The sequence below is a fragment of the Sphaeramia orbicularis genome, chromosome 4, assembly GCF_902148855.1.
Source record: "Sphaeramia orbicularis chromosome 4, fSphaOr1.1, whole genome shotgun sequence".
Classification (NCBI taxonomy): domain Eukaryota; kingdom Metazoa; phylum Chordata; class Actinopteri; order Kurtiformes; family Apogonidae; genus Sphaeramia; species Sphaeramia orbicularis.
Window position 1 is genome coordinate 30168469 of NC_043960.1, and position 27484 is coordinate 30195952.

At 37.5% G+C, this 27484-nt stretch overlaps 1 protein-coding gene across 1 annotated transcript in view; it reads left to right on the plus strand.

The window, feature by feature from the left end:
* The first annotated feature begins 575 nt into the window (after positions 1-575).
* st3gal3a (ST3 beta-galactoside alpha-2,3-sialyltransferase 3a) overlaps positions 576-27484 on the plus strand; it is a 46387-nt gene continuing 19478 nt past the window's right edge. The window contains exons 1-5 of the mRNA XM_030132462.1: positions 576-809; positions 6560-6711; positions 15997-16039; positions 16169-16261; positions 26673-26767. Of these exons, the coding sequence (XP_029988322.1) occupies positions 6597-6711; positions 15997-16039; positions 16169-16261; positions 26673-26767 (346 nt within the window). The 5' untranslated portion in view covers positions 576-809; positions 6560-6596. The remainder of the gene's footprint in view (positions 810-6559; positions 6712-15996; positions 16040-16168; positions 16262-26672; positions 26768-27484) is intronic.

Here is a 27484-nt window from a genome sequence, read left to right on the forward strand (position 1 = left end):
AGGAACAAATTATAAAAGTTTGGTGGTGGTGGTGGTGGGTGGGTGGGGGTGATTAAATTTTCAGGAAATGTTGATACCGGCACAAGGAACAAATTATAAAAGTTTGGTGGTGGTGGTGGGTGGGGGGGGGGGGTGATGAAATTTTCAGGAAATGTTGATACCGGCACAAGGAACAAATGATAAAATTTTGGTGGTGGGGTGGGGGGGCGGACGGGACTCTGATCTGCCTTGGCGGAGGTCTGCGCTCCTCAGGTGCTTTCCTAGTTCTATTACTGACTCAGTATGTTCCATGTCAGATAAAGCAGCATATGTAATGTGTCTATGTTAAGTCTCTCATGTTTCTCCTCCTGACAGACTGGAATTACAGGACATAACACTGCTCCTCTGTTCTTCTGTCTCAGCAAAAAAAAAAAAAAAAAAAAACCTCAGTGGAATGCAGATGCAGGTTCCAAAAACTGGCACTATTATTAAAAGACACTCAAATGTGGTCTTTAAGGGGGAGTGTCCGTGTCTGCTGATGGTCGTGGGTTGTCCTGGTTCCTCCGGGGTCTGCTGTGACGTTTCCTCCGATCAGAGGTGGACGGACGTATCGGATCTCCTGCCTCAGTCTGCCCGTACGAAGAGGAGAGGAGAGGAGGGGGTCACCGAGTCTGCCCCTCAAGTGTGGACACAAAATGCACAGCTAGCGTTACTTATGACTATTGTACCGTTTATGCTGACCAATGCATATCGGCGGCTGGACGGACAACGCGGCGGCAGGAAGCAGCGACGGATTTAAGGTCAACTTGAAAATTAACGGTATCCGTCCGGTAAGAGTCTCTGTCAGTGGTTTGCTCGCTAGCCTAACAGGCTAGTTATGCTTATTAGCTGCCTGTTACATTCAATTCAGTCAGGTTTTTTTTTTTTTTTTTAGTAGTACGCTTTCTGTCTTCGTGTTTGAAGGACAGCGTATTTTCCATTTTTCATTACAGCTAGACTGAGACACAGCTTCGGTTATTGAGGTAACAGCGGTAGCTAATATGCTATCATTGCAAATAAAACATACTAGTTAATAAGCTAGCCGCTAGCTTCAGTACTGTCACAGCTTAACTTGCTAAAATAGTCTTAAGTAATTTTATTTTTCTAATCCAATCTTCACTCACTGCTTTTTCAGGACAGTTGACTACAGAACAGAACTTCTCTTTTTAAGTTCCCTGTAAATAACAATAATAAACCAGTGGACAGAAAATGCATTAAATAATACCACTATCTAAGTCTTAAAATTAATATAACAGCTAATCTACACACCAGAATAATGTAACAGCACTGCTAAACTTAATAACAAAAAAAAAAAGTCTTAAGTCATTTTATTTTTCTAATCCAATCTTCACTCACTGCTTTTTCAGGACCGTTGAATACAGAACAGAACTTCTCTTTTTAAGTTCCCTGTAAATAAAATAATAAACCAGTGGACAGAAAATACATTAGATAATACCACTATCTAAGTCTAAAAATTAATATAACAGCTAATCTACACACCAGAATAATGTAACAGCACTGCTAAACTTAATTAAAAAAAAGTCTTAAGTCATTTTATTTTTCTAATCCAACGTTCACTAACTACTTTTTAAGGACACAGGTCCAGAAACAGAGCAGTTTCTCTTATTAAGTTCCCTGTAAATGAAAATAACAAACTAGTGGACAGTAAGTCTATTAAATAACAACATTAGCTTAGCATAAAAATGAATAAAACAGCTAAATCTAAACTGCATAATGTTACTGTCCTCTTAAAGTTACCCGTCAGTCTTCATATCAGTGGGATTTTATTAATATTGTAAGTCATAGTGAATGCAGAGTGTAAACTGGTTGCATAATTTCAAAGGGTAGAATCAAACCAAGCTGGCTTCAAACACACATTGAAGTATTTAGACAGGCATGGAGTTTGTAAAGGTCTAGATTTATTTTTAAGTTTAAGGCTGAAATGTGAGAAACTGATATTCAGTAACCTGCCCTGACCTCTGGAGCCAGTTGCAGATTGACCCCATGACTTTATGCCCTGTTTGTACACTGAGGGGTATCACAAATGTTAAAGCAGCATATGACTTTAATCACAATTTTTTTTTCAGTTTAGTCTTTCAGTGCTTATGCTCCTGAATCTCTTGCCTCACAGGGAACAACTTTGAAGATGACTCCCTCATAAACACAGTCCGTTTGTTTACATAACAAACCAAAACGTCACTCTGGCCTCTTCTGAAATTTTGTCGCAAAGTACATTGCGAGAATGGGAATCCCAGTGCATCGACCAAGTTAATGCGGTTTCTCACAGCTTCAGCAAGAAAATGAGCCAGATTGCTACAACGTAAAACTATACAGTCCACCAGGGTTGTTTTAAAGAATGAGTATAGTCAGTGGATGGAGGTAAACGTGACGTTTGGGTTCAGCACTCACAAAGAGACAGCAAATTTGCTGCTCCGTGGAATTCCCATTCCTACAATGCACTTTGTGACAAAATTTCCAAATATGTCTGAGTGGCATTTCGGTTTGTTATGTAAACAAGTGGACTCTGTTATGATGGAGTCATCTTTGAAGTTGTTCACCATGAGGGAAGTGATACAGGTGTGTAAGCACGGAAAGACTAATGGATTAGTGATAATTAGGCTATCACTAGGGTTTTACAAATTTGAAAAAAATTTGTGATGAAAGTCATACCCTGCTTTACGTTAAATAAGGTGGTTCTCTTTAGTTTGTAATACATTAAAGCATTTGCACAGTGATTGTTTTAACACTATCATTTCACATACAGTTCTCTATAAATGTTTGTCTGGGTCGTTCTCATAGCCACTCACTGCAGCTGTGGTCTAATCGTGTCATAGGAAATTATGACTTCTCTCAGCTGGTTTTAGAGGAAGTTGAGTCTACAATGGGGTTTAGAACACAAACACTCATTTACTTAAGATGGCTGATTTTTTTCCCTTTGTGTTGCCTTCAAACACTGTTGGGAAGCCAGTTGGTCTTTGTTTTGTCATGGTGTAAACACACTTGTGTGACACTCCCCACTGGTTCACAGGGATAGAATGTAAAAATAAGTAAATTCAGCACTACTATTACAAGTAAGACTGAACTGTCACAAAGTGGAACATTACCAGAGTTAGATATTTGCTTTCATATATATTAAAGAAAATGGCCAGGCTTTCATTTAAGAATAAATCTGAATACATGGAACAGTCAGTTTATGTAGAAATTGTCCAATGGGTCACCAAGTTCAAATGAGTATTATCTGAACTAAACAAGGTAAAGACTGGTGTTAGGTTACACAATGCAAGCAACTCGGGAACACTGAGGGAATTTCTCTGGATATGGCACTAATGTTCACTTAAGTTCAAGGATGAACATCTAGGAATTTGGTGGCTAAATATTCAGTGTCAACGCGATTCACAAAACACTTTTTTTCTCCATAATACAGCAATTCATGCAATGAATATGAAAAAAATCTTATACAGTTGTGTAACAGGATACAGACATGACATCTATATCTAACAGGCCATCTTCTTGTGTCAATATTGTATAAAAGCTCTATTCTGCTCATTGTTCAACACCCTTCCTTCTCTATTACAACAGTCTGTTAGTGAAGACTGTGAGACTTGAGTGTCTTCACAATAGATATTAAATGAGTGTGGCTATACATGGATGTAAAAGCAGGACAATAATAATAGTTTATTCAGAGTTTTCCCTGTCATTATAAGACTTTGGCACACCATCCAACCCATTATTATAAGAGCACTGTGGTGAGCATTGAAATAAACTAAATGACTGGACAGGTCTAATGGTTCTAGTAGATCCCCAGAGAACGTTCTTTGGATGTTTGGTTGTTAAGCTTCTTGGGTGGTAATTGTTAATCTGCTCTAACCTTTCCATTTTTTCCCCACAAATAATGACATAATAGCAATCCAAATTTATGTTTGTGTTTTATTGAAAATTTGTAGTTTTGTATGGGAGGACTCCCAAAATTCCATCTATGTCCCTCATCTGTGCTAATCCTCAGGTTTTCATGTCTTCATTTGTCAGCGCTTCAGACCCACACTGGAAAATGATATACCCACAATTGATATGTGTGCGATTAGATAATGAAACTGAGAATATAATCTAAGTATGTGTGCTTGATGTCAACAGACCCACTGTAGAAGCAGTAGAGAAAGGGATGTATGACACACACCACTTGAAACGAACAATGGACAGTGCTAGAATAGTTAATACTTGGGTCATTCCACCTCAATTCAACGGGTTTAGAAAAAAATTCCTGCTGGACCATCTTGGATTTGCTTCAAATTTTTACCATGTGAAGTTCAACCATGAAAACTAGCCCAGCCAAAATTTCAGACCGATATATCAAATGTAGCCAAAGAAAAAAATTCTTGAAGGTACCCCCCCCCCTTGCTGTTTTTGGTGCATTTCGCAATCGTCTTAAAATGCAGCAAAGTTTAAAGTGCAATATCTCAGTAAGTTTTCTAGCTAAATGTATGAAATTTTCAGTAAAGGAAGACTACCACATATAGATTGCATATGTCTATTCTCAATAACATTGTCTTTATTGGGACTGTGGTATGACCTTGTGAAATCTGGAAAATAAACTTGAAACTTTTACGAACCCCTATATTTATTGACCAATTAAACACAAACCAAATATGATATATTGCAAATAATTACACATCCTTTTACATAAGTATATAGAGTAATCAGATCAGCATTTATTAATGGGTATGATCCTTTTTTGTTGTTGTTTTTGTCATAATAAAATCGCAAAATAACATTTTTTATTAATTTTCACTTTCAAATACCACAGGTATGACAAGGAGTACCAACCAAAAGAACTTATTTTCTGAAAGACCTTCACATATGCTTACAAAATGTAAAATTTCATGATGGTTCTAGGATTCTAACCTACACAAAAATATTTTTGAAATATCAACACATTATGGAATTTCGCGATTGTGTTTCATGCCAGTTTTTTTTCAAACCACAACAAATATGATTCTTATTTTGCATATCTCATGTATTGTAAACCACTTATTCTTCATCAATTACCAGTGAGCTGATGATGTCACCAATACATGTATCTACAGAATGAGTTTGGTTTTCTTGGAATTTTGGTTCCATAATGTGTTGATATTTCAAAAATATTTTTTTGTAGGTTAGAATCCTAGAACCATCATGAAATTTTACACTTTTTGTAAGCATATGTGATGGTCTTTCAGAAAATAAGTTCTTTTGGTTGGTACTTCTTGTCATACCTGTGGTATTTGAAAGTGAAAATTAATAAAAAATGTTATTTTGCGATTTTATTATGACAAAAACAACAACAAAAAAGGATCATACCCATTAATTAATGCTGATCTGATTACTCTATATACTTATGTAAAAGGATGTGTAATTATTTGCAATATATCATATTTGGTTTGTGTTTAATTGGTCAATAAATATAGGGTTAGTAAAAGTTTCAAGTTTATTTTCCAGATTTCACAAGGTCATACCACAGTCCCAATAAAGACAATGTTATTGAGAATAGACATATGCAATCTATATGTGGTAGTCTTCCTTTACTAAAAAATTCATGCATTTAGCTAGAAAACTTACTGAGATATTGCACTTTAAACTTTGCTGCATTTTAAGATGATCGCGAAATGCACCAAAAACGGCAAGAGGGGTACCCTGTTCATGAATTTTTTTCTTCAAATGTATTTGATATATCAATCTGAAATTTTGGTTGAGGTGTTTTTTAGTGTTGAACTTTATATGGTAAAAATTTCAAGCAAATCTAAGATGGTCGAGCAGGAGGCACTTGTTGAATTGATGTGGAATGACCCAGTTTGTATCTAACTTGTTATATTTCTGTCAGATGTGATGAACAGACTGTATGTATTGTTGAATTTGCGCTAATCCATTTCTACTACTGTTCACCCAATGATTTTTTTCCTGATTACTTAAGTTGTTATTTGTTCCATAAAATGTCATCACATATGTCCCGAAGCCCAAGATGACATTCTCAAATGTCTTGTTAGTTTAGTGTCCTAGAGGAGAAAAAAAACCACAAACCAGTTTGTCTTTTCTTTAAAAAGTAATGATATTAATAACTGTTAAATACTATTAATGATGGACGTAAGAACAGTTGTGGCTCAGCACTCCTACAGTGCTGAGCAGTTAAAGCACTGTTAGTGCAGCCATGAGGGCAGAGCACAGAGTTGGTCTACATAGCAATTTCTCTTGAAATTTCTTTTAACAAGTCTACTTTTGTACAAAAAAATGTGAAATATCCTTTTATGGCTTTTCTACAGTATAAGCTTTGGATAATAGTTACGAAACATGTTGACTTAATGTTGTCCTCTGCACTGAATACATCCTACAGGTGATCAGTGTTCATTTGGGGCTGTGACACAGCTGGAACACAGTGTGTGTTTGGTATCACTGTTTACAGAATATTGTTGTTGATCAGTGTGGATGAACAGTCCCTGAGCCTCTGTTTATTAAGGGTTGACATGCTGCATGGATATGTTGACGTAACCAGGTTATTAATGTATTTCTTTAGGCTCCAGTGTTGGGTGTGCCATGTATGATAGCTGGAGATGAGAATGAAACCCAGTCGCAACCTCCTGCTGGTTCTGTGCTCCATGCTGGCCCTGGGGTTCCTCTACTACTCCTCAGGGAGGATCACCTTACGAGGGTGGGGCCACAAATCCTGTAAGTCTTCTTCACATATATAATAAGCACATAACAGTAATTGTCCCTGCTAACACACTCACTGCCCAGAGACTACTGTGTGGTGATACTACTTATCTCATTGTGCATAAGGCACTGACACAGGCCCTCCTCTGAAAGTGGTCAGTAACTGTTAGAAAAAGTCACATGTTCTTAATAGAGAGGAGTGTGTTAGAACAGAGATGGCACAGATAACTGTGTGTCCAGAGGTAACACAAAACAGACCTACATACCAGAATAATACCCATGCTGAGTCTTCTTTTTGATGCAGGGCAAGATCTAATATTTTTTTCATTTGAGGTATCTGACACTGATGTCAACTGTGAACCAGAAAAAGTATTTGCAAATACATTCTTCTAATATGGATCAAGAAAAACCTTGGTCAAGGTTTGTTTTGGGCCTTTTAGATTTGAGACAAAAAGTCTAAAATCCAATAATCTGAATTTCACACCTTAAAATGTCTTCAGTGAAATACAAGATTTTAGATATGATCTTCACTGCCTGTTTTTGACTGTGTTTACATTACTTCTTAGTGGCAGATTGTTTGCCAATGTATGCATGAAGTAGATCTTATATTGCATTCATATTGATCTTAAATTGTCTAAAATCTGCAGATACTATCTCTACTGCTTCATCGTTGTTGTTGTTGTTGTTGTTGTTACTAATAAGTAATAAAAAACATTCACTGTCTCTCCTTTTTTAATACTTATTTCAGATACTGAGTTGCACGCGCTTCAGCCAAAACTCATGATGGCCGCAGATTAAAAATGCTTTAACAACCTTTTTAATATCTAGTGTTTTCCACTTTTTATAATGGGTCTACTCAAGTCATGAGTGTAACAGTGAGTCAATACAAATAAGACAAAGACCCTAAAACTCAAGCACCTGAAGTGGAATTCATTCATCATTTATTACTGCTGTCATGTGTCAGCTCACTTTTGTGGAGAGGGCTGTTATTCACCTGTTAAAAAAACAGTTATTAATTGTTTGTAGAGTACATACAGTGGATCTAATAAAATCTACACATCCTTGTTAAAATGCTAGGTTTTTGTGATGTAAAAAAAAAAAATTAGATCAAGATAAATAATTTCAAAACTTTTTCCGCCATCAGTGTAACCTATAACCTCTACAATTCAATTGAAAAACAAACTGAAATCTTTTAGGGAGAGAAAGTAAAATTAAACAACTGAAATAATGTTGTTGCTCAAGTGTGCACACTCTTTTATAACTGCAGATATGGCTGTGTTCAGAATTAACCAATCACATTTAAACTCATGTTAAATGGTAGTCAGTGCATACCTGTCACCATTTTAAGTGCGTTTGATTAACCCCAAATAAAGTTGTTCTTGTTGGCTTTTCCTGACATTTTCATAGTCACATCTTGCAGTACAAGCCATGGTCCGCAGAGAGCTTCCAAAGCATCAGCGGGATCTCACTGTTCAAAGGTATCAGGCAGGAGAAGGGTACAAAAGAATTTTCAAGGTATTAAGTATACCATGGAACACAGTGAAGACAGTCATCAAGTGGAGAAAATATGGCACAACAGTGACATTACCGAGAACTGGACATCCCTCCAAAACTGATAAAAAGAGCAGAAGAAAACTGGTCAGGGAGGCTGTGAAGAGGCTGGCAGCAACACTGAAGGAGATGCAACAATCTCACATGTCTGGGCTGTTGGGTAGGGTAGCAAGACTTATTTTGTGACGAAAAGTACCCAATCCCAGCAAAAAATTTTTAAAAACACGTTTTCAATCTCCCAAACATGTGGGAAAATGTGTTATGGTCGCATGAAACCAAGGTTGAATTTTTTTGGCCATAATTCCAAAAGGTATATTTGGCACAAACACAATACTGCTCTTCACCAAAACAACACCATACCTACAGTGAAGCATGGTGGTGGCAGCATTATGCTTTGGGGCTGTTTTTCTTCAGCTGGAACTGGGGACGTACGCTGCATTCCAGAGTGCTCGGAGATGGGAAGTTTATGACGTTCAACTCGATAAAATGCATTGGAACGCTTGTTCAAGTCAGAGGTCCTTGTTGCAAAGTGTGGCCAGATAGAAGTACCCCGACCTCACCACAAACTACAACATGACATCAGCACAACAATGGTGGTGCACAGTGTGCAAGTTTGCAATAAAAAAAAAAACTTCACTATGTATAATTAGCTCATCTGTCATTTCGCTTCTTCCATCTCATTTGTGTATGTGAGAACACTGTACTGTCAACAGTCAAAATGCCTCTTCAGTAACAAAGCAAATAGGAGCTTTGATCTGCAATCTTCATGTTTGTTGTTTATGTTCAACATGGATCACCTGGAATGCTTTTAGGTGGGATGTAGTTAGCTCCAAGTGAGATATACTCTACCTCCCAGCACTTTGGAATGCAGCATTAGACAAGGTGGAGGGAATTCCGAACAGTTCCAAATACCAGTCATTGTTGGCACAAAACCTTCAGGCTTCTGCTAGAAATCTGGAGATGAAGAGGAACTTCATCTTTTAGCACGACAGTGACCTAAAGCCCACATCCAAACCAACCAAAGAATGGCTTCACCAGAAGAAGATGAAGGTTTTGGAATGGTCCCCGCCAGAACCCAGACTGAGTCCAATCAAACATCTGTGGGGTGATCTGAAGAGGGCTGTGCATGGGAGATGCCCTCGCAGTCTGACAGATTTGCAGCATTTTTATAAAGAAGAGTGGGCAAATATGGCCACATCAAGATGTGCAACGCTGATAGACTCCTGCCCAAAAAGACTGAGCAGTAATAAAAGCCAAAGGTGCTGCAACAAAGTATTAGTTTAAGGGTGTATATATTAATGCAACCAGGTTATTGTAAGTTTTTTTTATTTTTCCCCTTAAAAGATTTGTTTGTTTTTCAATTGAATTGTACAAGTTATTGGTCTCATTAATGGTGGAAAAAGTTTTGAAAGGTTTTATCTTGGTCTCATTATTTTACATCACAAAAATCTGGCATTTGAACAGGGCTGTGTAGACTTTCTATATCCACTGCATGTACCAATAAAGGCAAGCAGTTGATAACGTCTCAAAGTCGAGGATGTCAATCTGCAGGTAGGTTGTTTTACCAGAGGGGGGAGCCAGTCCGTTTCTTTTCAACAGGCTGTTGGAGGAAGTTTTCTCAGATGTTGATTAAAACACTGTGGCACAAGTACTCCACAATACAGAACAGATGAACATTACATATCAGAGCTTATTATCCATAAAAAAATGAAGTAAGCACATGTCTCAGTTCTTATAAATTTTACATGATGCTATTACTGTCAAAGCCATTTCCAGATTCTGACAGTACTACTTAGACTAGTTATGTGCAGTATATTCAAGTTTGCACCCTGGATATTTTTCTTGCCAGCTACTATTTATGTCTGTAGTTTCACCTCTGTTCAGGAAGTGTATAATCCATTGTTGTGTCACTATGACATTGGACAAAAGGCCCACTACACATGGCCTTCTTTTCAGTGTACAGTACAATTGTTGCACATTCTTTGGCAGGTCAAATGATTCTACAGGAGTTTACGATGCAACATGAAGATATAGGCTACCTGCAGTTTTTCACCCCTCTGTTGGTACAATGCTATGATGTACATTGAAGTTTGGTTGTAGGTGCGGAAATAGCAGAGACACAACATTAGTATTTTTTAGGTAGCAACAATGTGCAACATACAGTTTTGTTTTTCATATCTTACAAGACACAATATTGGGAGGGAAGTGAGGTAATTCTAGCGGGAATTTGGGGGAAGTCTGTTGGACCATGTGTTGGTGACTTCAAAGTTGACAAAAAAGAAAAGTGTGAATGGGGTAAATGGCCTGTCTTGAGAGGGACTTACAGACTTTTAAAAATACAGATATGTGCACTAAGTTTTGTGTAAAATTGTACTGGCAGTGTAAGTTATTAAAAGATGTGTGGTCCTAGTTTAGGATATTAAGCAATGTGTTTGTTACATGCACAGATGACAAATCAATTCCCAAACCAATGTGGTGTTTTATATCCTAGGTTACAGATATTGCTTCATTATTGATCAACTTCTGTCTTATTTCAGACTGTTCTCATCTATACGCTTCCTCCGAAATACACATATCTGAGGAAAAAAATTACTTTTTACCTCAGGCATATCACCATTTGCTAGCAATTTGGGAGAAATGTTTGTGCTAGGGATGAAGGCTTCACTCAGAGTTCATTAAAAGGCTGGAGGAGCCTCTGCTAACCTGTGTCCATGGTTAATTTGAAAATAGTGTATCAAGTAGAGCCAAGCAAATGCCTGTTATTTAGTGCACTTAAGCTCTCCCTAGTATGTAAACTTTTGGCAGCCAGAACGAAAATCTGTCAGACAGCTGAGCTGTACTTAAACTGTATGACAGCTTGTACTCCCTATATGCCCTATATATAACAGCCATGGTGCCATGATGCTTATGGCTACTTTGTAATGTGCTTTGAAAAGTGTCATACACACCTTTTTACTCAGAAAGCAACATCTGATCTGCATTATTATAATCAATCAGAAATCTGTGTCCAGGATGACACTTCTATGACTCTTCAGACATAGGCCAATATGATGGATGTAAATATTTACAACCTGTGCAAATTGCTTATGACAACGCAGGGCACCCCTGACTTTTTCATTACTTATCGGCAGTGACAAAAACAGGACAGAATGTATTACTCTGGTATGTTAGAAATACACAATACTGCAGTGTATTTACAAAAAGAGAGAGAACAAGTCTGAAGGCATCACAGGTTAACTTGGGAACAGTACTTTGTCTAGGATAATGATTGTACAACACCAATAATGATGCACATAATTTGGTGAGTCCTGTAAAATTTCCTCTTTCAGCCTAGATAAAACAAACTGAATGTGTGTACTATGGTTGAAGGCATGTCTTTGCTGCATATGGTGTTCACCATAGTTTCTTAGGTCATGTCATTACATTATTCTTGTATCAGGAATGTTCTTTTGAATGCCAGTTTTGTTCCCAATGAGGTGGCCAGTAATGCAAAGGGCCACTAACATGGACTCCTGTGTTGCAGACACAGATGTGGATAGCATATTCTCCGTGGGACAAATAATTAAATCAGGTATAGGTAAAGTTTTCCAGCTCGTCCACATACAAATTAAACCAACGAGCCATGTTGGTCGGTTTTGTTGGTGTAAAACTGTACCAACACCAAATGAATTTAATGGATTCTCACTGCTTTACGTTTTAGTATATTAAAACATTCAAGGTACAGGAAACTCGATTTACCATCATGTTTTAGGTATACATGGGAACTGCACAGTTAAAATAACAGCTAAATATTATGTACATAGTGCAGTTCTACTGCACATATACTGTATGTGCGGAGCAGTGATTGCACATAGTGTTACAGTTAAAGCCCAAAGCTTTGTTGACTCAACCATCCTTCTTACACAAACCTGCCCATCACATACCTTGCTCTATCTTATCACTTGATAGTCCAGTGTGTAAAATTTAAGGGGAGTTATTTGTGGAAATATAATTACAATTTTAAAAAAAATAATAAAATTATGAAATATTTCCCTATAAATTGCACCTGGATAAGCAGCAAAAGAAGATGTAATTATTTACTGATGAATATGCATCCAAAAAGGAAGGCAAATCGTGGGCAGAAAAAAAAAATTACTAATCTCTTATGATTGGCGATTTTCTGCACGCCATTTCATTTGTTAGATGCAACAAAATGTACTTGGGTGTACGTAATCACTCTGTGTACAGAAAGATTTTATTTGATGTGGTGTTGAAAGTTCCCTGTACCTTTTTAAGTAAAGCAAATTTCATCCTTTGTCACTTCCTGGCATGAATATGTTTTAGACATGTAAAAAGAAGTAATTCTTTTTAATGATGTTTTTGACATAACTGGTTCCTCTTCTGAATGTAATGCAGTGAATAACAAACAAAATGCATGGCAAAACTAATGATACACGTAACATAGTCATGGATATTTACCTCAGTTGTATTCAGTTGTAGCTGATTTAGTAGTTTTTTGTTGAATTTTTTCACCATCTCAACATAGGTGCATGGTCAGGTCTTGTCATACTTTAACCCTCCTCCCAATATCATTGATAGAGTTTCACTGAACTCAGAGTGACAGTCAGTTACGCTGAGGTTTCGCCTGGTGATTTTGGTTACATAATTCTCCACGTTGTGTTACAGTGTAAAACATGACCACTGTGCAGTCACTGTGGCTCCAGTCTAAACAGTCGTGATCATGATAAACAGAAAGTTTGCATGGAAACTGTATTTAAACTTTTTGTCTTGGAGATAGAGTATAAATGTTTAGGGTGAAGAATACTGCACTGGATTATATATGTTGTTGTCATAATAGATTTTCTGGGGTAATTGTGCTAACCTGTGTAGTAGGATGGACTTCAGATGTCATGTTGATGTGACTCTTCTGGCTGCCCAGTTGTAAGTGGTAATATCCCATGTCTAGAGGACACGTCCTTGCCATTGACCCTTGAAGTTATGAGTTGTAATGGAAAGTTCAGCAGTCCTGCCCTTACAAAATCATCATTTGTGCAGAAAAAGCTAATTCTAGTCAACCATCAAAATGTATTTCTTACACAATGAAGTGATAGAGATGGTCAGAAGCTTTGACTGAAGTCATTCATTCTGCATTCAAATCAAGTCTGAAACTCATTTCAATGTATATTCCTTCTGTAGGTTCAGGGATCCTAACTTTTATTTTGTTTGAATGGAATTTCTGAATAATGAGAGAATGTTTCTTTGTGAAAATGTTTTAAACCTTTTTGTATTTTATAAAATCCAATGTCCAAGCCACATCAATTAAACTGAGTAGTTGACATGTCTCGTCATGTCTCTTTGGACTTAAGACAGTATTGCCAGACACAAAATTCATTTTAATAATAATTTTGTTGTCCCTGACAAAGACACTTGACTTGTTAGAGTTGACTGATTTAGACCATTGTGTACATTTTTGGTAAAGCTTGGATGAAAAAGTTGTAGCTTGTGATTTTTTTAAAACTTCGAATATGGTCGAAGTTGACATTGAAGATTACTTTAAACTTATTGAAAATTAGACATTCAAAGACAAATGTCTAATGATGAGTTTAAATAAGCCTATAGACACTCAGCGACTTTGACCCAGTGATTATTAGAGAGAACTTGAGGCACAAAGATGAAACTTTGTAAAAACAAACAACAATACAGTTGGCATCCCAAACTTAAAAAGGTTTATGGGGTGTTATGGACTTATACGGCTGAAGAAATATAAAATGAACAAATTGCAGTCATTGCCGGAGGGTCATCAATTACCTAAAGCAAAAACATTAACAGCAGGGGGCAACGCTACATCATTACACTGGATATATTCTAGTCACTTATATATGGACTATATTGCACCGTCACTGTCTGGTTATGTATGTAACATGTATTACATATTACATGTTGCTTTCCTTTGTTCAAGCTCCCTAAACTAAAAATGACATAACAAAGAGAAGGTCAACAAGAGTTTTTTAAATAAAGTCAGTTTCATAACCAGCAGACTGTACTGTGTACTAAGGGATGATGTTGTTAGATCTGAAGAGATTTAGGGTGTAATGTTTACAATTGTATTCATTTATACTTCACTATTTACTGTATCAATTTATATCATGAGTTGTAATTCATTGCTTGCTGCTAAATAAGTAATTTGTGCATGATTTGCATGATGTGTGCTGTTACACATGGAACTAGATCATCAGATCTATTTGTCACCCAAGGATGATCTGTCTGCTGCCAAACTCAGGCATCGTCCTGATCAGACTGTGCTGCATCTCAGTCACTGAGGCATTTTCTAATAGCCGTGTACCAATTGTTAAGGATTTAAAATGGCAATTTTCCAAATGTTCTTTCATTTTCCCACTATGCTGATTTAACAGTAAACTTTGTAAACTGCTTTATGTTAGAAATTCATAAATCACAAACCATGTGTGACTTAAAGGAAACATGTATTTATACTTAAACAGTATAATTACTCCTGAGGACAAATTCAGCATACATCCTTTTGTAACTTAAGTTACTGAGTAGTTACTGTGATTGTTTTTAACAAAAACTCTGGAAATGCTCTGAAAAAAGGTGACCTTGACTTTTTAATGTCCTGTACGGAAATTTCTAACGGGCAATAGGTGAGATTTATTTTCATAGAGGAAACAGATCAGAAGTTTACATACTGTGAAGTTGAAAAGCCACAGCAGATGGAGCACAGGAGGACCAGGATTTGGCTGGATTAACTTGAAATCCACATGTTCGTGACAGTTTGTCTGTCTTCACTATAGAAAAGTACAGTGTGAGCTTAGAATACTGTATTTAAAAATACTATATAATATAAATAACTAATGTGGTGCACATTCATATATTTGCACTTTCTCTCTGTTTTAATGCAGAAATTTAGCAATGCTTACTAGTAAAATACTATATTATTGTTGTGTCTGATGTTTCTCTGTGTGAGTTTATAGTAACTCAACCATCAACCATTTGACCTTGGTTGACACAGACTAATGTGTTGTAGTTTAAAGATGAGTATAAAATGTAAATACATTTTATACATATCGAAAAACCTTATACATTCAATGTGGGGGTGTTTAGAAACATTTAAACCATGATTTAAACATTGTCGTTTCTCTTCTGAGTATGTATAATAGTTTTAGCCACCTATGAGTAGCTATAGCATTATTATTATTCTGCTATTTTATTACAGTTAAGTTACGTTGCCTAGCTCTACAAGAGTGTTTAGGTCAGAAATTGTCCATTTTGTTTGGTAATATATCAGAACTGTCCACATCTCTTAAATCCACCATATTTGGTTATAAACCTTACTGTCAAGTCCTGATTAATACTCTTTCCATCTTTCCCTCATTGTGTTACTTAAATGAGTTGGAGTCACCTCTAAAAAACAGAGAATACTGTCAAGACAGCATTTTACCAGAAAAACAACTGATAACACACTGCTGTCACTTTCCCTGCAACATTCTAAAGCGTTTTTATTTCATCATGTTATGAAGCTTTGGTCTAAACTGAGCTTCATGCATCAGTGTCAAACATGATACATGATCTCCACTGCTTCACCTTTTATCACGTCAACTACCTCCTGCAATGGCTCGGAACATCTGCACGTAAACTTTTGTTTCTTTTCAGTTCCAGTGGAGGCTGTGCTACAGTTACAGATACAGTGCCTATACTCAAATGCTCTAAAAGTGCCTCATTATCATCACATTTACCCACTCTCTTTTTTTGTAGTGTATGACAAACAAGGATTCCTTCTGAAGCTGGACGGTATTCTGTGAGTATACATCTTACAGTTCACACGTGTTTCTTCTTGTGTGTGTGTGGGTTTTTTTTTTTTAACACTTAAGATGCGTGAAGTGGGATGCGTAGACATTTAATCATCGCTTATTTTCTTACACTACAGGCCTTTGGAGCTGATGTTTAAATATGGCAATCTCAGTGAGGGGGCCTGTAAGCCTGGCTTTGCAGCTGCCAAGATGACTGCCATTTATCCAAAGTAAGAATACATACCATATGTTTTTCCACAACTGAGGAGAGAGTAGTGGCATTTTAGTAATCAAACATAGCGTTCTAATAAGTAGTGATCAGTGAGACTCGGGTGTAACTCTTAACGTTCTTCCAAATGTAGATCACATTTCTGGTCCATTACTTGCTGTAACTCAAAAAATGTCCCCACAGATGCAAAATGTCGGTGTAAGTAAGATAGAGTTACCACGTGCCATATTGGACAAGTGGTATTGTTGTTGTTTTATTGTCAGACAGCTCCAAGTTAATTAAAATAACTGCACGTTCTTAGATTCCTTCAGCTGTGTGCATTTATGTCATGGTTGTGTAACATTTATAAGGCTAGAGGGCTCAAGACAAGACTTTGTATTTCATAAAAGTTTTGACTATTAATGTTTGCAATTGTATTTAACCCCAAAAATGCAAGTAAAATAGATGAGCAACTGAGACCACAGAACAAGAAATAGGCTGTTGGCTGAAGGAAGTGAACTGTTGATTTTGTTAATACAGCTGAGCCCATAAGAAGAAGAAAAAAAAAAAAAAAATACAGCTTGGTGTGAAACCAGCGGCATAGGTTAAAAAAAACTCAGGTCGTTCTGTCTGTCATCACCTGTACATCATTCCAAATATAACCCTTGGTATCTTATATATTATGTTTCTATATGACAGTCTCGGTCACTGTTGTAGTTTACCGACTGACAGGCCATAACCTATTGTCATCATGCAGCGTCCGGCGGCAGCGTCTGTCGTCCATTACAAAACTTTCAATCGTCTTCTTCTCCGAAACTACAATTCCGATTAACTTCAAACTTGGAATACAGCTTCTTTATGATGATGTCAACAAAAGTTAGTGAAATTATTTGGATCCAGATCTGATTCTGGATTTGGTGCGACTTTGAAAAATTCCCCCATTATAAGAGATAGGAATTGGATGGATGCAATAACTCAGTAAATATAAATGATATCAAGTGTAAATTTCTACAGTGCAGCCCTGATGGGGAGATGACCAAAACATAATGGCCACATGCTGATCAGGATCTTCTTCTGGATCCAGAAACTTACGGAAAATTTTACATGGGCTCTTATGGGGAAAAAAATTCAATCATCTTCTTCTCTGAAACTCCAGTTCTGATTGACTTCAAACTTGGTATACAGCTTCTTTATGATGATGTCAACACGAGGTATTGAAATTATTTCAATCCGGATCTGATTCTGGATTTGGTGCCACTTTGAAAAATTTTCCCATTATAAGAGATAGGAAGTGGATTGATCCAATAAATCAGTAAGTATCAATGATATCAAGTTGGAATTTGAGTTTTTTACAGATCTGTTTGGAATCTGGCCAAAACATGGTAGCCATATGCTGATTCGCTTGGCACCATTAAACTGGATTCAAATTTGTTGTTTTGAGGTATCCAAATTCTTATATGTCTGCGTGTTACAGAAGCACATGTATGATTGTTTACAAAGAACATCATTCAGGTAAAGAAATCCAGTCACGTTATTGTCAACAACCAATTGCCAACTGTACTTCCTTCAGGCATGCACGGTGTGATCCTTCGCACATGTTATGTGTTTAGAAATAACCTCGTTCACGTGATCAAAAGAGGATTCTTGGTGACGTCATCGCTCAGTCGTCATCGCTATTTCTGTAATATAATAAATACACATAACTGGGTGATAATAAATGACATCTGGATACATTTCCCAAAGCTTTTCATTTGGCCGGTAAGCTACAGGGCCATTGGTCCTATTTTTTAAATAATGCTTTTTGGTGGTAGTTCTGTTTTTGTGCGTGCATTAATCACTTAACACTGACTGAGATGTAATAATAGCAATCCCCGTATTTACATCTAAAATTTGCTTGCACTCAACATTAGAACATTGACCATTTAGTATTATTTATTATTACTAGGAAACAAAATTGGATGATGTCTCTTGTCCCTATGTCTCTGAATATGTTCTGTCCACCCCATAAACATGAAACACCATATCAATGAATATCTTATTTCATCCCACGTCTAGAGTTCGCAGACTTGCATTTGTTCATTGTTTCATTCATTCAACCTTTATTTAAAAACAGATTATCCAGTGGGTACGGAAAGTATTCAGACCCCCTTAAATTTTTCACTCTTTGTTATATTGTAGCCATTTGCTAAAATTGTTTTAAGTTCATTATTTTCCTCATCAATGTACACACAGCACCCCATTTTGCCAAAAAAAACCCAAAACAGAATTGTAGACATTTTTGCAGATTTATTAAAAAAGAAAACCAAAATACACAAATCACATGGCCATGAGTATTTGGACCCTTTACTCAGTACTGAGTAGAAGCATCCTTTTGAGCTAATACAGCCATGTCTTCTTGGGAATGATGCAACAAGTTTTTCACACCTGGATTCGGGGATCCTCTGCCATTCCTCCTTGCAGATCCTCTCCAGTTCTATCAGGTTGGATGGTGAACATTGGTGGACAGCCATTTTCAGGTCTCTCCAGAGATGCTCAATTGGATTTAAGTCAGGGCTCTGGCTGGGCCATTCAAGAACAGTCACGGAGTTGTTCCGAAGCTACTCCTTTGTTATTTTAGCTGTGTGCTTAGGGTCATTGTCTTGTTGGAAGGTGAACCTTCGGCCCAGTCTGAAGTCCAGAGCACTTTGGAAAAGGTTTTCATCCAGGATATCTCTATACTTGGCTGCGTTCATCTTTCCTTCAATTGCAACCAGTCGTCCTGTCTCTGCAGCTGAAAAACACCCCCACAGCATGATGCTGCCCCCACCATGCTTCACTGATGGGATTGTATTAGGCAGGTGATGAGCAATGCCTGGTTTTCTCCACACATACCGCTTAGAATTAAGGTCAAAAAGTTCAATCTTGGTCTCATCAGACCAGAGAATCTTATTTCTCATAGCCTGGGAGTCCTTCATGTGTTTTTGGCAGTCTCTATGCAGGCTTTCATTGTCTTGCACTGAGGAGAGGCTTCCGTTGGGCCACTCTGCCACAAAGCCCTGATTGGTGGAGGGCTGCAGTGATGGTTGACTTTCTACAATTTCCTCCCATCTTCCCACTGCATCTCTGGAGCTCAGCCACAGTGATCTTTGGGTTCTTCTTTACCTCTCTCACCAAGGCTCTTCTCCCTTGATTGCTCAGTTTAGCCGGACAGACAGCTCTAAGAAGAGTTCTGGTCATCCCAAACATCTTCCATTTAAGGATTATGGAGGCCACGGTGCTCTTAGGAACCTTAAGTGCAGCAGAAATTCTTTTGTAACCTTGGCCAGATCTGTGTCTTGCCACAATTCTGTCTCTGAACTCTTTGGGCAGTTCCTTCAACCTCATGATTCTCATTTGCTCTGACATGCACTGTGAGCTGTAATGTCTAATATAGACAGGTGTGTGCCTTTCCTAATGAAGCCCAATCAGTTTAATTAAACACAGCTGGACTCCAATGAAGGTGTAGAACCATCTCAAAGATAATCAGAAGAAATGGACAGCACCTGAGTTAAATATACGAGTGTCACAGCAAAGGCTCTGAATAGTTATGGCTGTTGATGTAAAGGATTCAATCCAAAGCTGATATAATGGACATTAAAAGAGCATAATAGCTGCTGCCGCTGCTGCTGTTTTTCTCTCAGACCCAGCTGGTATTTGCTTAGAACAGAATGTGCTGTAGAAATGCCTCAAGATCAGGGTTTAGTAGTGATTGTTCTTTTTTTTTTTTTTTTTTTAATAATTCAGAGGTAGACATTTAGACAATTATTGAGGTCAGATGGTCCACTGCCTTTATGTAAAGCGGTTACACACTGAAACTGTTCTGGCTGATGTGGTCTTCAGATAGGTCCATATTAGGCTTTTTTTTTCCAGTAAAAAAGTAAATGGAGATAGGGGGTTTAATCTGATATTTCTGTTGTTCAGTAATATCTTTATTACAGTTTACTATTGACTAAATTAGTACATTTAGGTCAGTTGTTTCTTGGAACACAATTCAGTGGTGCTTTGACAACAGACTCTTTCTCATTCCACACAGTTCTCGCTTACATTCCTGCATTTAGCTGTGATGTCTAATCTTGAGTCACTCTGAACATGCCATTGTAGTGTGCAGCTATTATCCCACCAAGACCACAGATTATCAGTCCATCTAGAGTCCGACACACTCTGGTGAGTCAGTCCAGGAAAACCCCCGCAGAAAGCGGTTTCCTTGTGTGATGCAGCTGTGAGTGACAGGCGAGAGGGCACAGACGACATGAGCCTGACCATTGGTCAGAAGGGTGCCGGTGACTCATAGTCCACCAGTTTGATGGCCAGACTGTCACTGACCCCCTGTCTGTGATTACGGTGGCAACTGTGTGCCAGTGGGTCAGAGTGAACTGTTGATTTACAGCTAGAGGGAGCTGATTAATCCTCTCTGTGACCCACTGGGGCTCTATAGAGTGAACATGGTTACCCCCTGTTCCTACTAAAATGGTGATCTCACAAGTGGAGTTAGTGCTTTATCATGGCTACTGGCTATAAGCTAATTCCAGGTTCATCTGCTATTACAAAACCTTCTGCTCCCAAGATTGCTGAGCATAAGATTTGATACAACGTCAAGGAAATCATACACGAATAATAAATAGTGTAGGAGCACAGAGCAGAGAAGTGATGATGATGCTCTGCAATCTGTAAAACAAGTATTTTTCTGAGATATTCAAAATACTAAGCTCACTAAAGGATTAGCTGACTAATCAGCAAATAAAAATGGTCTTATGAATCTAAAGAGAAAATCCCTAGGAAGTTATCATACAGTCTCTTCCTTGTTTATTTTGCCATCATGAACATTTTCCACCAGCATCAATGCCATATGGAGTAATAGAAATAATTGTCTAAATAATGAAAAATAGTTTAATCCTTGTGATTTGTCACAGAACTACAGATATATTAAACTGTTGATCTTTTTCTGTCATCATCATCATACAGCGCAGCTGTAGCTCTGTGTTTTGTTCTTAACAGTGCTGTAATTCACTGCTGCTCTGATTCACACCTCTGACTGGCTTCTTTTCCACGGTACAGCAGCCCAGGCTCATTTAGAGCTAACCACCATGCCAAAATGACTTAATGGAAAGAATTAAATCTTGAGGTCATAACATAATTCTAATTATCATTACATTAACCAGAAAACTCCTTTGTTGAAAGACAGCACTGCGGTACGAGCACAGAATGAGAAACGACATTTGTGAAACTGGCTTCTTTTCACACTTTGAATATCTACTGCATTAAGTCAGTAAGACTGCTTTAATATTTGATAAAACAGATGCATTTAACAGTTAACATAAGGCGCTAGAGAATTTGATCAGTATATTTGTATCTCCATTTTATTTGGAGTTCCTGCTAGTTCACGGTGCAAAGGAAGAAATTCACCTACTGTGTGTAAATATATTCAGTCTGCTGTTTAATAGAAGCTCCCGGAGTTCAGAGTGGCATAGCAGAAGAAAGATCCCATTTCTGTCTCTGCATTATTAATGACTAGCAAAGTCTCCACACTATGAAAGGCCTTTACCTGCTTTATTTTTTATTCTACTATGGAAGAAATGAATGGGCCTGGTGCCGTGCAGGTCTATTTTTGTCCTCTTGCGCTTTGCTCTTTTCCCTGTGCGTGAGAAATCCTCAGGCCAGTTCATGTAGCTGATCTGTTTGAGCTTTGGAGACACGCAACCCTCCAACCCAGCAGGGCATTCAGACAGTGTTGTTTTAATGAAGTGTGCCGGCTGAGTCTGGATCAGAACCTGTTAAAATAACACAGCAGTAGGACGGCGTTAAATGGCCTGGGGCACTCTGCTGGGAGAGAAGGACTGACCCATTTAGACTACTGTCCTTGCTCTGCTCAGCTCAGTTTCTTGTTGCAGTTGACAGCAGGTGATGCAGGTGAGAGGACAGTACAGGCACTTCAACAGAGTTTACATTGTTTCACAACAATATCTGGAGTCTTAACTACCCCAGGTTATCTCCTGGGCTTTAGCTTCTCTTCACAACAGGGGGAAGTTGGAGGGGTGGGGGTGGTACAGTAAATGGTACAAGGGGCAACAAGGAACTTGAAACAGAAGCCAGTGTGTAAGTATGTTAAAGAGTAAAACCACCATTTGATATGTCTCAATCATTGTTTAGTGGTTATGCCTCATCTTTTTCACAAACATAAAATTCAGATGTATCCTTGTGCAACAAAGCACATTGATTCTGAGAAATGCATGTTAATATATTTATTTCCTGTGACCTCCTCATGAAATCTGCATAGAGCTATTGTTGTATAGTGCATTTCTGATGTTACTTTACCTGCTGTCACTTAGTCCTCCTGACAGTCTTTCAGTGATGCTGAAACACCAGTCAAACTGTGTGTGAATTAAATGGATGGACATTGTAGTCACAGTAAAACACAGCTCTTATCTCTTGTGCTGATGGAAAAACCTCTTGTATGAATAGTCTCACAGATATCTAAAGGTTTTTTTTTCCTTTACAGATATCCATTAACCCCCCCACAGTCCATTTAAACTAATATAAATGCTTGATACATTTTACATCTATAATACAAAACTCAATATTTTATATGTAATTACATTGCAAATGTAACAACATGGCATTGTTTATCATTCAAAACATGAGTACTCTCTCCATTCAGTTTTCTAAATGTCAACGTATACTCCACCTTTCAGGAGTGAGGAGTTCCACTCCTCTTTCTTCATTTTGATTTATGGGGACTGAACCAGCTGTCGGTATTGATGTGAAAAGCCAGGAAACATCATTATTTGTTAGCGATCTGCTGTTATTTCTTAACTGCATCTAAGTGTTTTCAGGAACAATTTTCCATCAGGTATTTTGTAGACCTTCCAACATTTGCTGATTAGCAGCTGTTCTGCCAAATCAGAGCTTGTTTGCAGTGCATTCTGTGATATTACACATGAAAAGAAGCAAGCGGCCAATGCTAAAGGGCTTGACTTGGACTTGTTTGGAATCGTGCATGCTAATACTGGTAGGTTTTATTTTTCAAAATTTGACACAGATTGATTTTTATACAACTTCTCCAAGTGGGAAATATTAATATGTTTTGACTAGAAGTGTATGTATCTCACATGTATTTTGAAATGCTGTGTTTTTATAAGAGGCTTTTTGTTCTGACAATGTTGTTTTTTTTTTCCCTGTTGAAGACATAATTTGTTACTTTGACATGAACAACCACTAAGAGAAAAATGAAACACAATAAACAATTTCTATCTCCTTTCATTAAGTCAGTGTTGCACTGTAGTTAGTCATAGTCGTTATTAATTTGCAAATCAGTGGAATCAGACAGTGTGATCAGTGAAAAACTGACAGTTCTTGTAATTATTATATTTTATAAATGTAATCTTTTTCACAGTTAGACGTAGACGCAGTACAACACATGCATACAGTAACCAGCTGTGTTTAAACAAGAAGCTCAGCATGGTCCTCATTATTCATTAAAGTCTAATAACTCAGATCAGAGACAGATGTGATTATTAAATAGTGCATAACATGTTTAATGCTCTGAGCCATAAAAATAACAGAATTACAATCAGGGTCCCAATTACTTTTGTGGCGTCCCATAGGAGAAATTCATTTTGTACCATTGAATCACTTGAAGATTCAGACATTTATTCAATGCATTGATCTACACAAATAAAAAAACACTCTTACATACACAGACCTGAAGTAAAACATCCATTAGTGTAATTTAATTTAATCAATGTAAAACAGTGTAGTTTTGACAGATCTTCACTGTAAAATGGGGTTAGGGGCATCATCATTTCATTATGCATGCACAAAAAAAGGGAATAAACCTTTAGGAATGTTCTGGTTTCCTCTATTAGTTGGTCCTAAAATGTGATCAGAAACGTAAACCACCACAATGTTTTTTTATAGCAAATAATTAGAATCCATCATGTCTGTACTGGACACATTCATTAAACGTTCACGGTGCTGATGGAAAATATAAGTGAATTCTTGGATTTAATAACTGCTCAAACCTCCTTTGGCAACAGTTGAACTCAAACTTTCACCATAGTTGCAGATGAGATCTACACAATGTTGAGGAGGAATTTTGGACCATTTTTCCTGCAGGATTGTTTCAGCTCAGTCGCATTCTTCTAGGATATCTGCTAGAAGCTCATTCCAAGGCTTCTCCAGTGGGTTAAGGTCTGTAGTAGATTCATAAATACTCAAAATGTGTGAGAGCTTATAGAAGTAACCCACAACCGTAACCCACTCTTCCAGTCTGGTTTCATTGGATAGACTCCAGGTTTGCTAACTCATCACTCCACTTAGCTTTCGTTGAAGTTGTTGATCTTCACAGGCTTTTCTGATCTAGACTGTGACTCTTTTAATCTTATGTTTAGTATTAACAAGAATAATACAATGAACTGTGTGTTATTTTTTAAAGTGTATTGTTTGTTCACTACTGCTGAAGATCTGGACATATTTTAGGATGTTAGAGATCCTTTATGTAGGTTTTCTACATAAAGGCCGGTGTTTCCCATTTCGATTAAGTTGTTTCTGCTAGAGAGTAAATATCATATTTTGAAAAATCACATTGGCCCGCTTTGGTTTTACCCTTGTGTGACTGATGGGCAGTGTTTTTGTAAGTTTTCCAAAATGCTACCGCTGAATTTAAGTTTTCTTTAGGAAACAAAACGAGAACAACTTGCAGCTTGAAAATAACAAGAAGTTAATTAAGACTAGAACTACATGTCGGTGTTGGGGCTGGGCAATAAAATTATAATGATATATATCACGAAATAACTTTTCCTCGATAGAAATATGAGACATGCTCAATACAATTTTGATAGAATTCATTCGTCGATGTTTTGACAGACATAAGAACAGCCAGTCATAATTAAATAGTGCCACACCGTACCAATCATGCTAGAGCCACTTCAGGTTAGGTTGACGCACACAGCACAGGAGTAAGAGGCAGCTGCAGCACACAAGCTAACGTTTGGGCTGCAGCAGCTGTTTCTTCGGAAGAAAATGTGACTGAGAACTCTGGGTTACTGAAAAGTAGGGTGCAAACCATTTTGGTTCAGGCCTTCAATACAATACGGAGGTGTGCCGACTGAATACATGTAGCCTATGTGAAGAATGCAAATACTCACCTTTCTTTAAGTTTCACTTTCGGTTTTGCGCCAGGTACAACAGTTATGGAATGAACCCACGCATATATAACCACGGTATTGTCTCGTAAAGATTTGTGTTTTGTTTGTGTTCTCTTTTAAAACTTGAAAGCTTTTGCCTGCTGGTCAGACATTTAGTTTAGTTTTAATATATGTACCTGATTGATTTATCTGAATCAGTTGTATAATGTTCTTCAGCACATTTGTCATGTTCAACCTCTGACAGAAAATAAATCATGTTACAATCAAAAATAACCTTCTGATGTCTTCACAACTAACTAATGAGTAACGGAAAATTTAAGCTTGACAAAAGTAGTTATTTGATTTATATCGTGATACATATCAACATTGTCTGATATGAAAAAAAGAATCCCTAGGCAATGTACATGGATCCTGCATGAGTTTACCACATAGATTAACTGACAAACTGGTCAAAAGACTAACTTTGAATGTGCAACTTTTTGGTGATGAAAGGCAAAACATGAAGACGAAACACCCATGAGTGTCTCAAAGTGGCCAAGGCTTTAAAACAGTTGACCACAAACCAGCGGATGATGTCATGGTAGTTGCATGCACTTTTTATATAGTAGTCTCATAGTAGTATCCCCTCCATTGGTTGCTATCCCTTGTGAAGCTAATAGAAAATGAGTCAAATGAAAGACCTCATTGAAGGGACCCTTTACTTTAGACTGCGTTTTTATTCCCATACAGCAGCCAGACCAGTTTGTCTTTCTCTTTGTTTTTAAATAAGGATATCTTTGTTCATGTAGAGCTCATATAACAGTGATCTGCCATATCATTCACAATAAGTGATCTTGTCACAGGAAATGGGCACATTAGTCACTGACTGTCAGGAGGAATCTTGGTGGAAAAGTTTTTTTGTGGGTGTGCTTTCTTTTTCTTCCTATATTTTAAACCCTTGTGGTGCCCTCAATAACTGCTCCACGCCAGCAGATTAGATTGCATATGTACTAGCAGCCCCCAGTGTGTGAAATCTGCAGCTCTGTCCGCTCCGTAAAACTGATCTCCGAGCTTGTTTTGGTGAAGATAAACTGAGACACAGTGGATTAGTTGAAACACGATGCTCTAAATCCTCTTAAGCATTCTGCCATTCATCAGTACATCTGCAGTGTTCACATCAGGGCTGTGTGGGCACTGGACAGATTTGCATTGATTGAGTACCACATCTTCAATCCTTACCTGTTGTAACAAGATTTTCTTTTTTGTTTTTTTTTTGTTTTTTAATCTCAATAGGTTCATCAAACTGGCGCCAATGTTCCTTGATCCAAATTACAAACGTTTCTCCAGGATTGGGGATTATTCACCTCCATTTGGAATTAAATCACAAGGTATGAACACACTTTATTTTCTTTGCGTATAAAGCTTTGTTGGACTTTAACCATGAGCTTTGGTAATTCAGGACAACATGGACACTGACCATTTAGATTGTTAATGATGCTCACAATTTTTTTTGTTTTATTGTGAGCATCGCAAGTGTTTAAAAAAAAAAAAAAAAAAGGAGAATACAATAACTACACCCTCTATACAGACATATCTGCAGAGTAATGGAAGTGGTTGGCTTTGCATTGCCTTTCACCATTCATATTTTGTAAAAAAAAAAAAAATCTCCAATCAAAAGACTTTGGTGTAAATTCCACTTGTTAGTTTGCAAGATGAAAGTCTACAAAGTCACCCTTGACCCCAAAAAGGCCCTTTCCTCATTTGTGACAGAATAGTTATCCTCTCTATCCACAGTCTGACCAAAGGTGGTCTAACAAAAGACAAAATATTCTAAGTCGGCATAATGGCAAACCTGTGACTAATTAGCTTAATCTTTGGTATACCGTTGGTATCATGGTCTGTAATGATCAGTCTTGGGGTACAGCAGAGGGGATTTCTTAACTCTGTTGAGAGAGATTAGAGACTCCGGTATTTGTGTGTGTGTGTGTGTGTGTGTGTGTGTGTGTCTACCCATATATGACATAAAAAGAAAAGTGACATAAAAGGTCATGTGTGTTTGGTCTATGGTTCAACTTCATGACAAACTAATCGACTGTAAAGGGCCC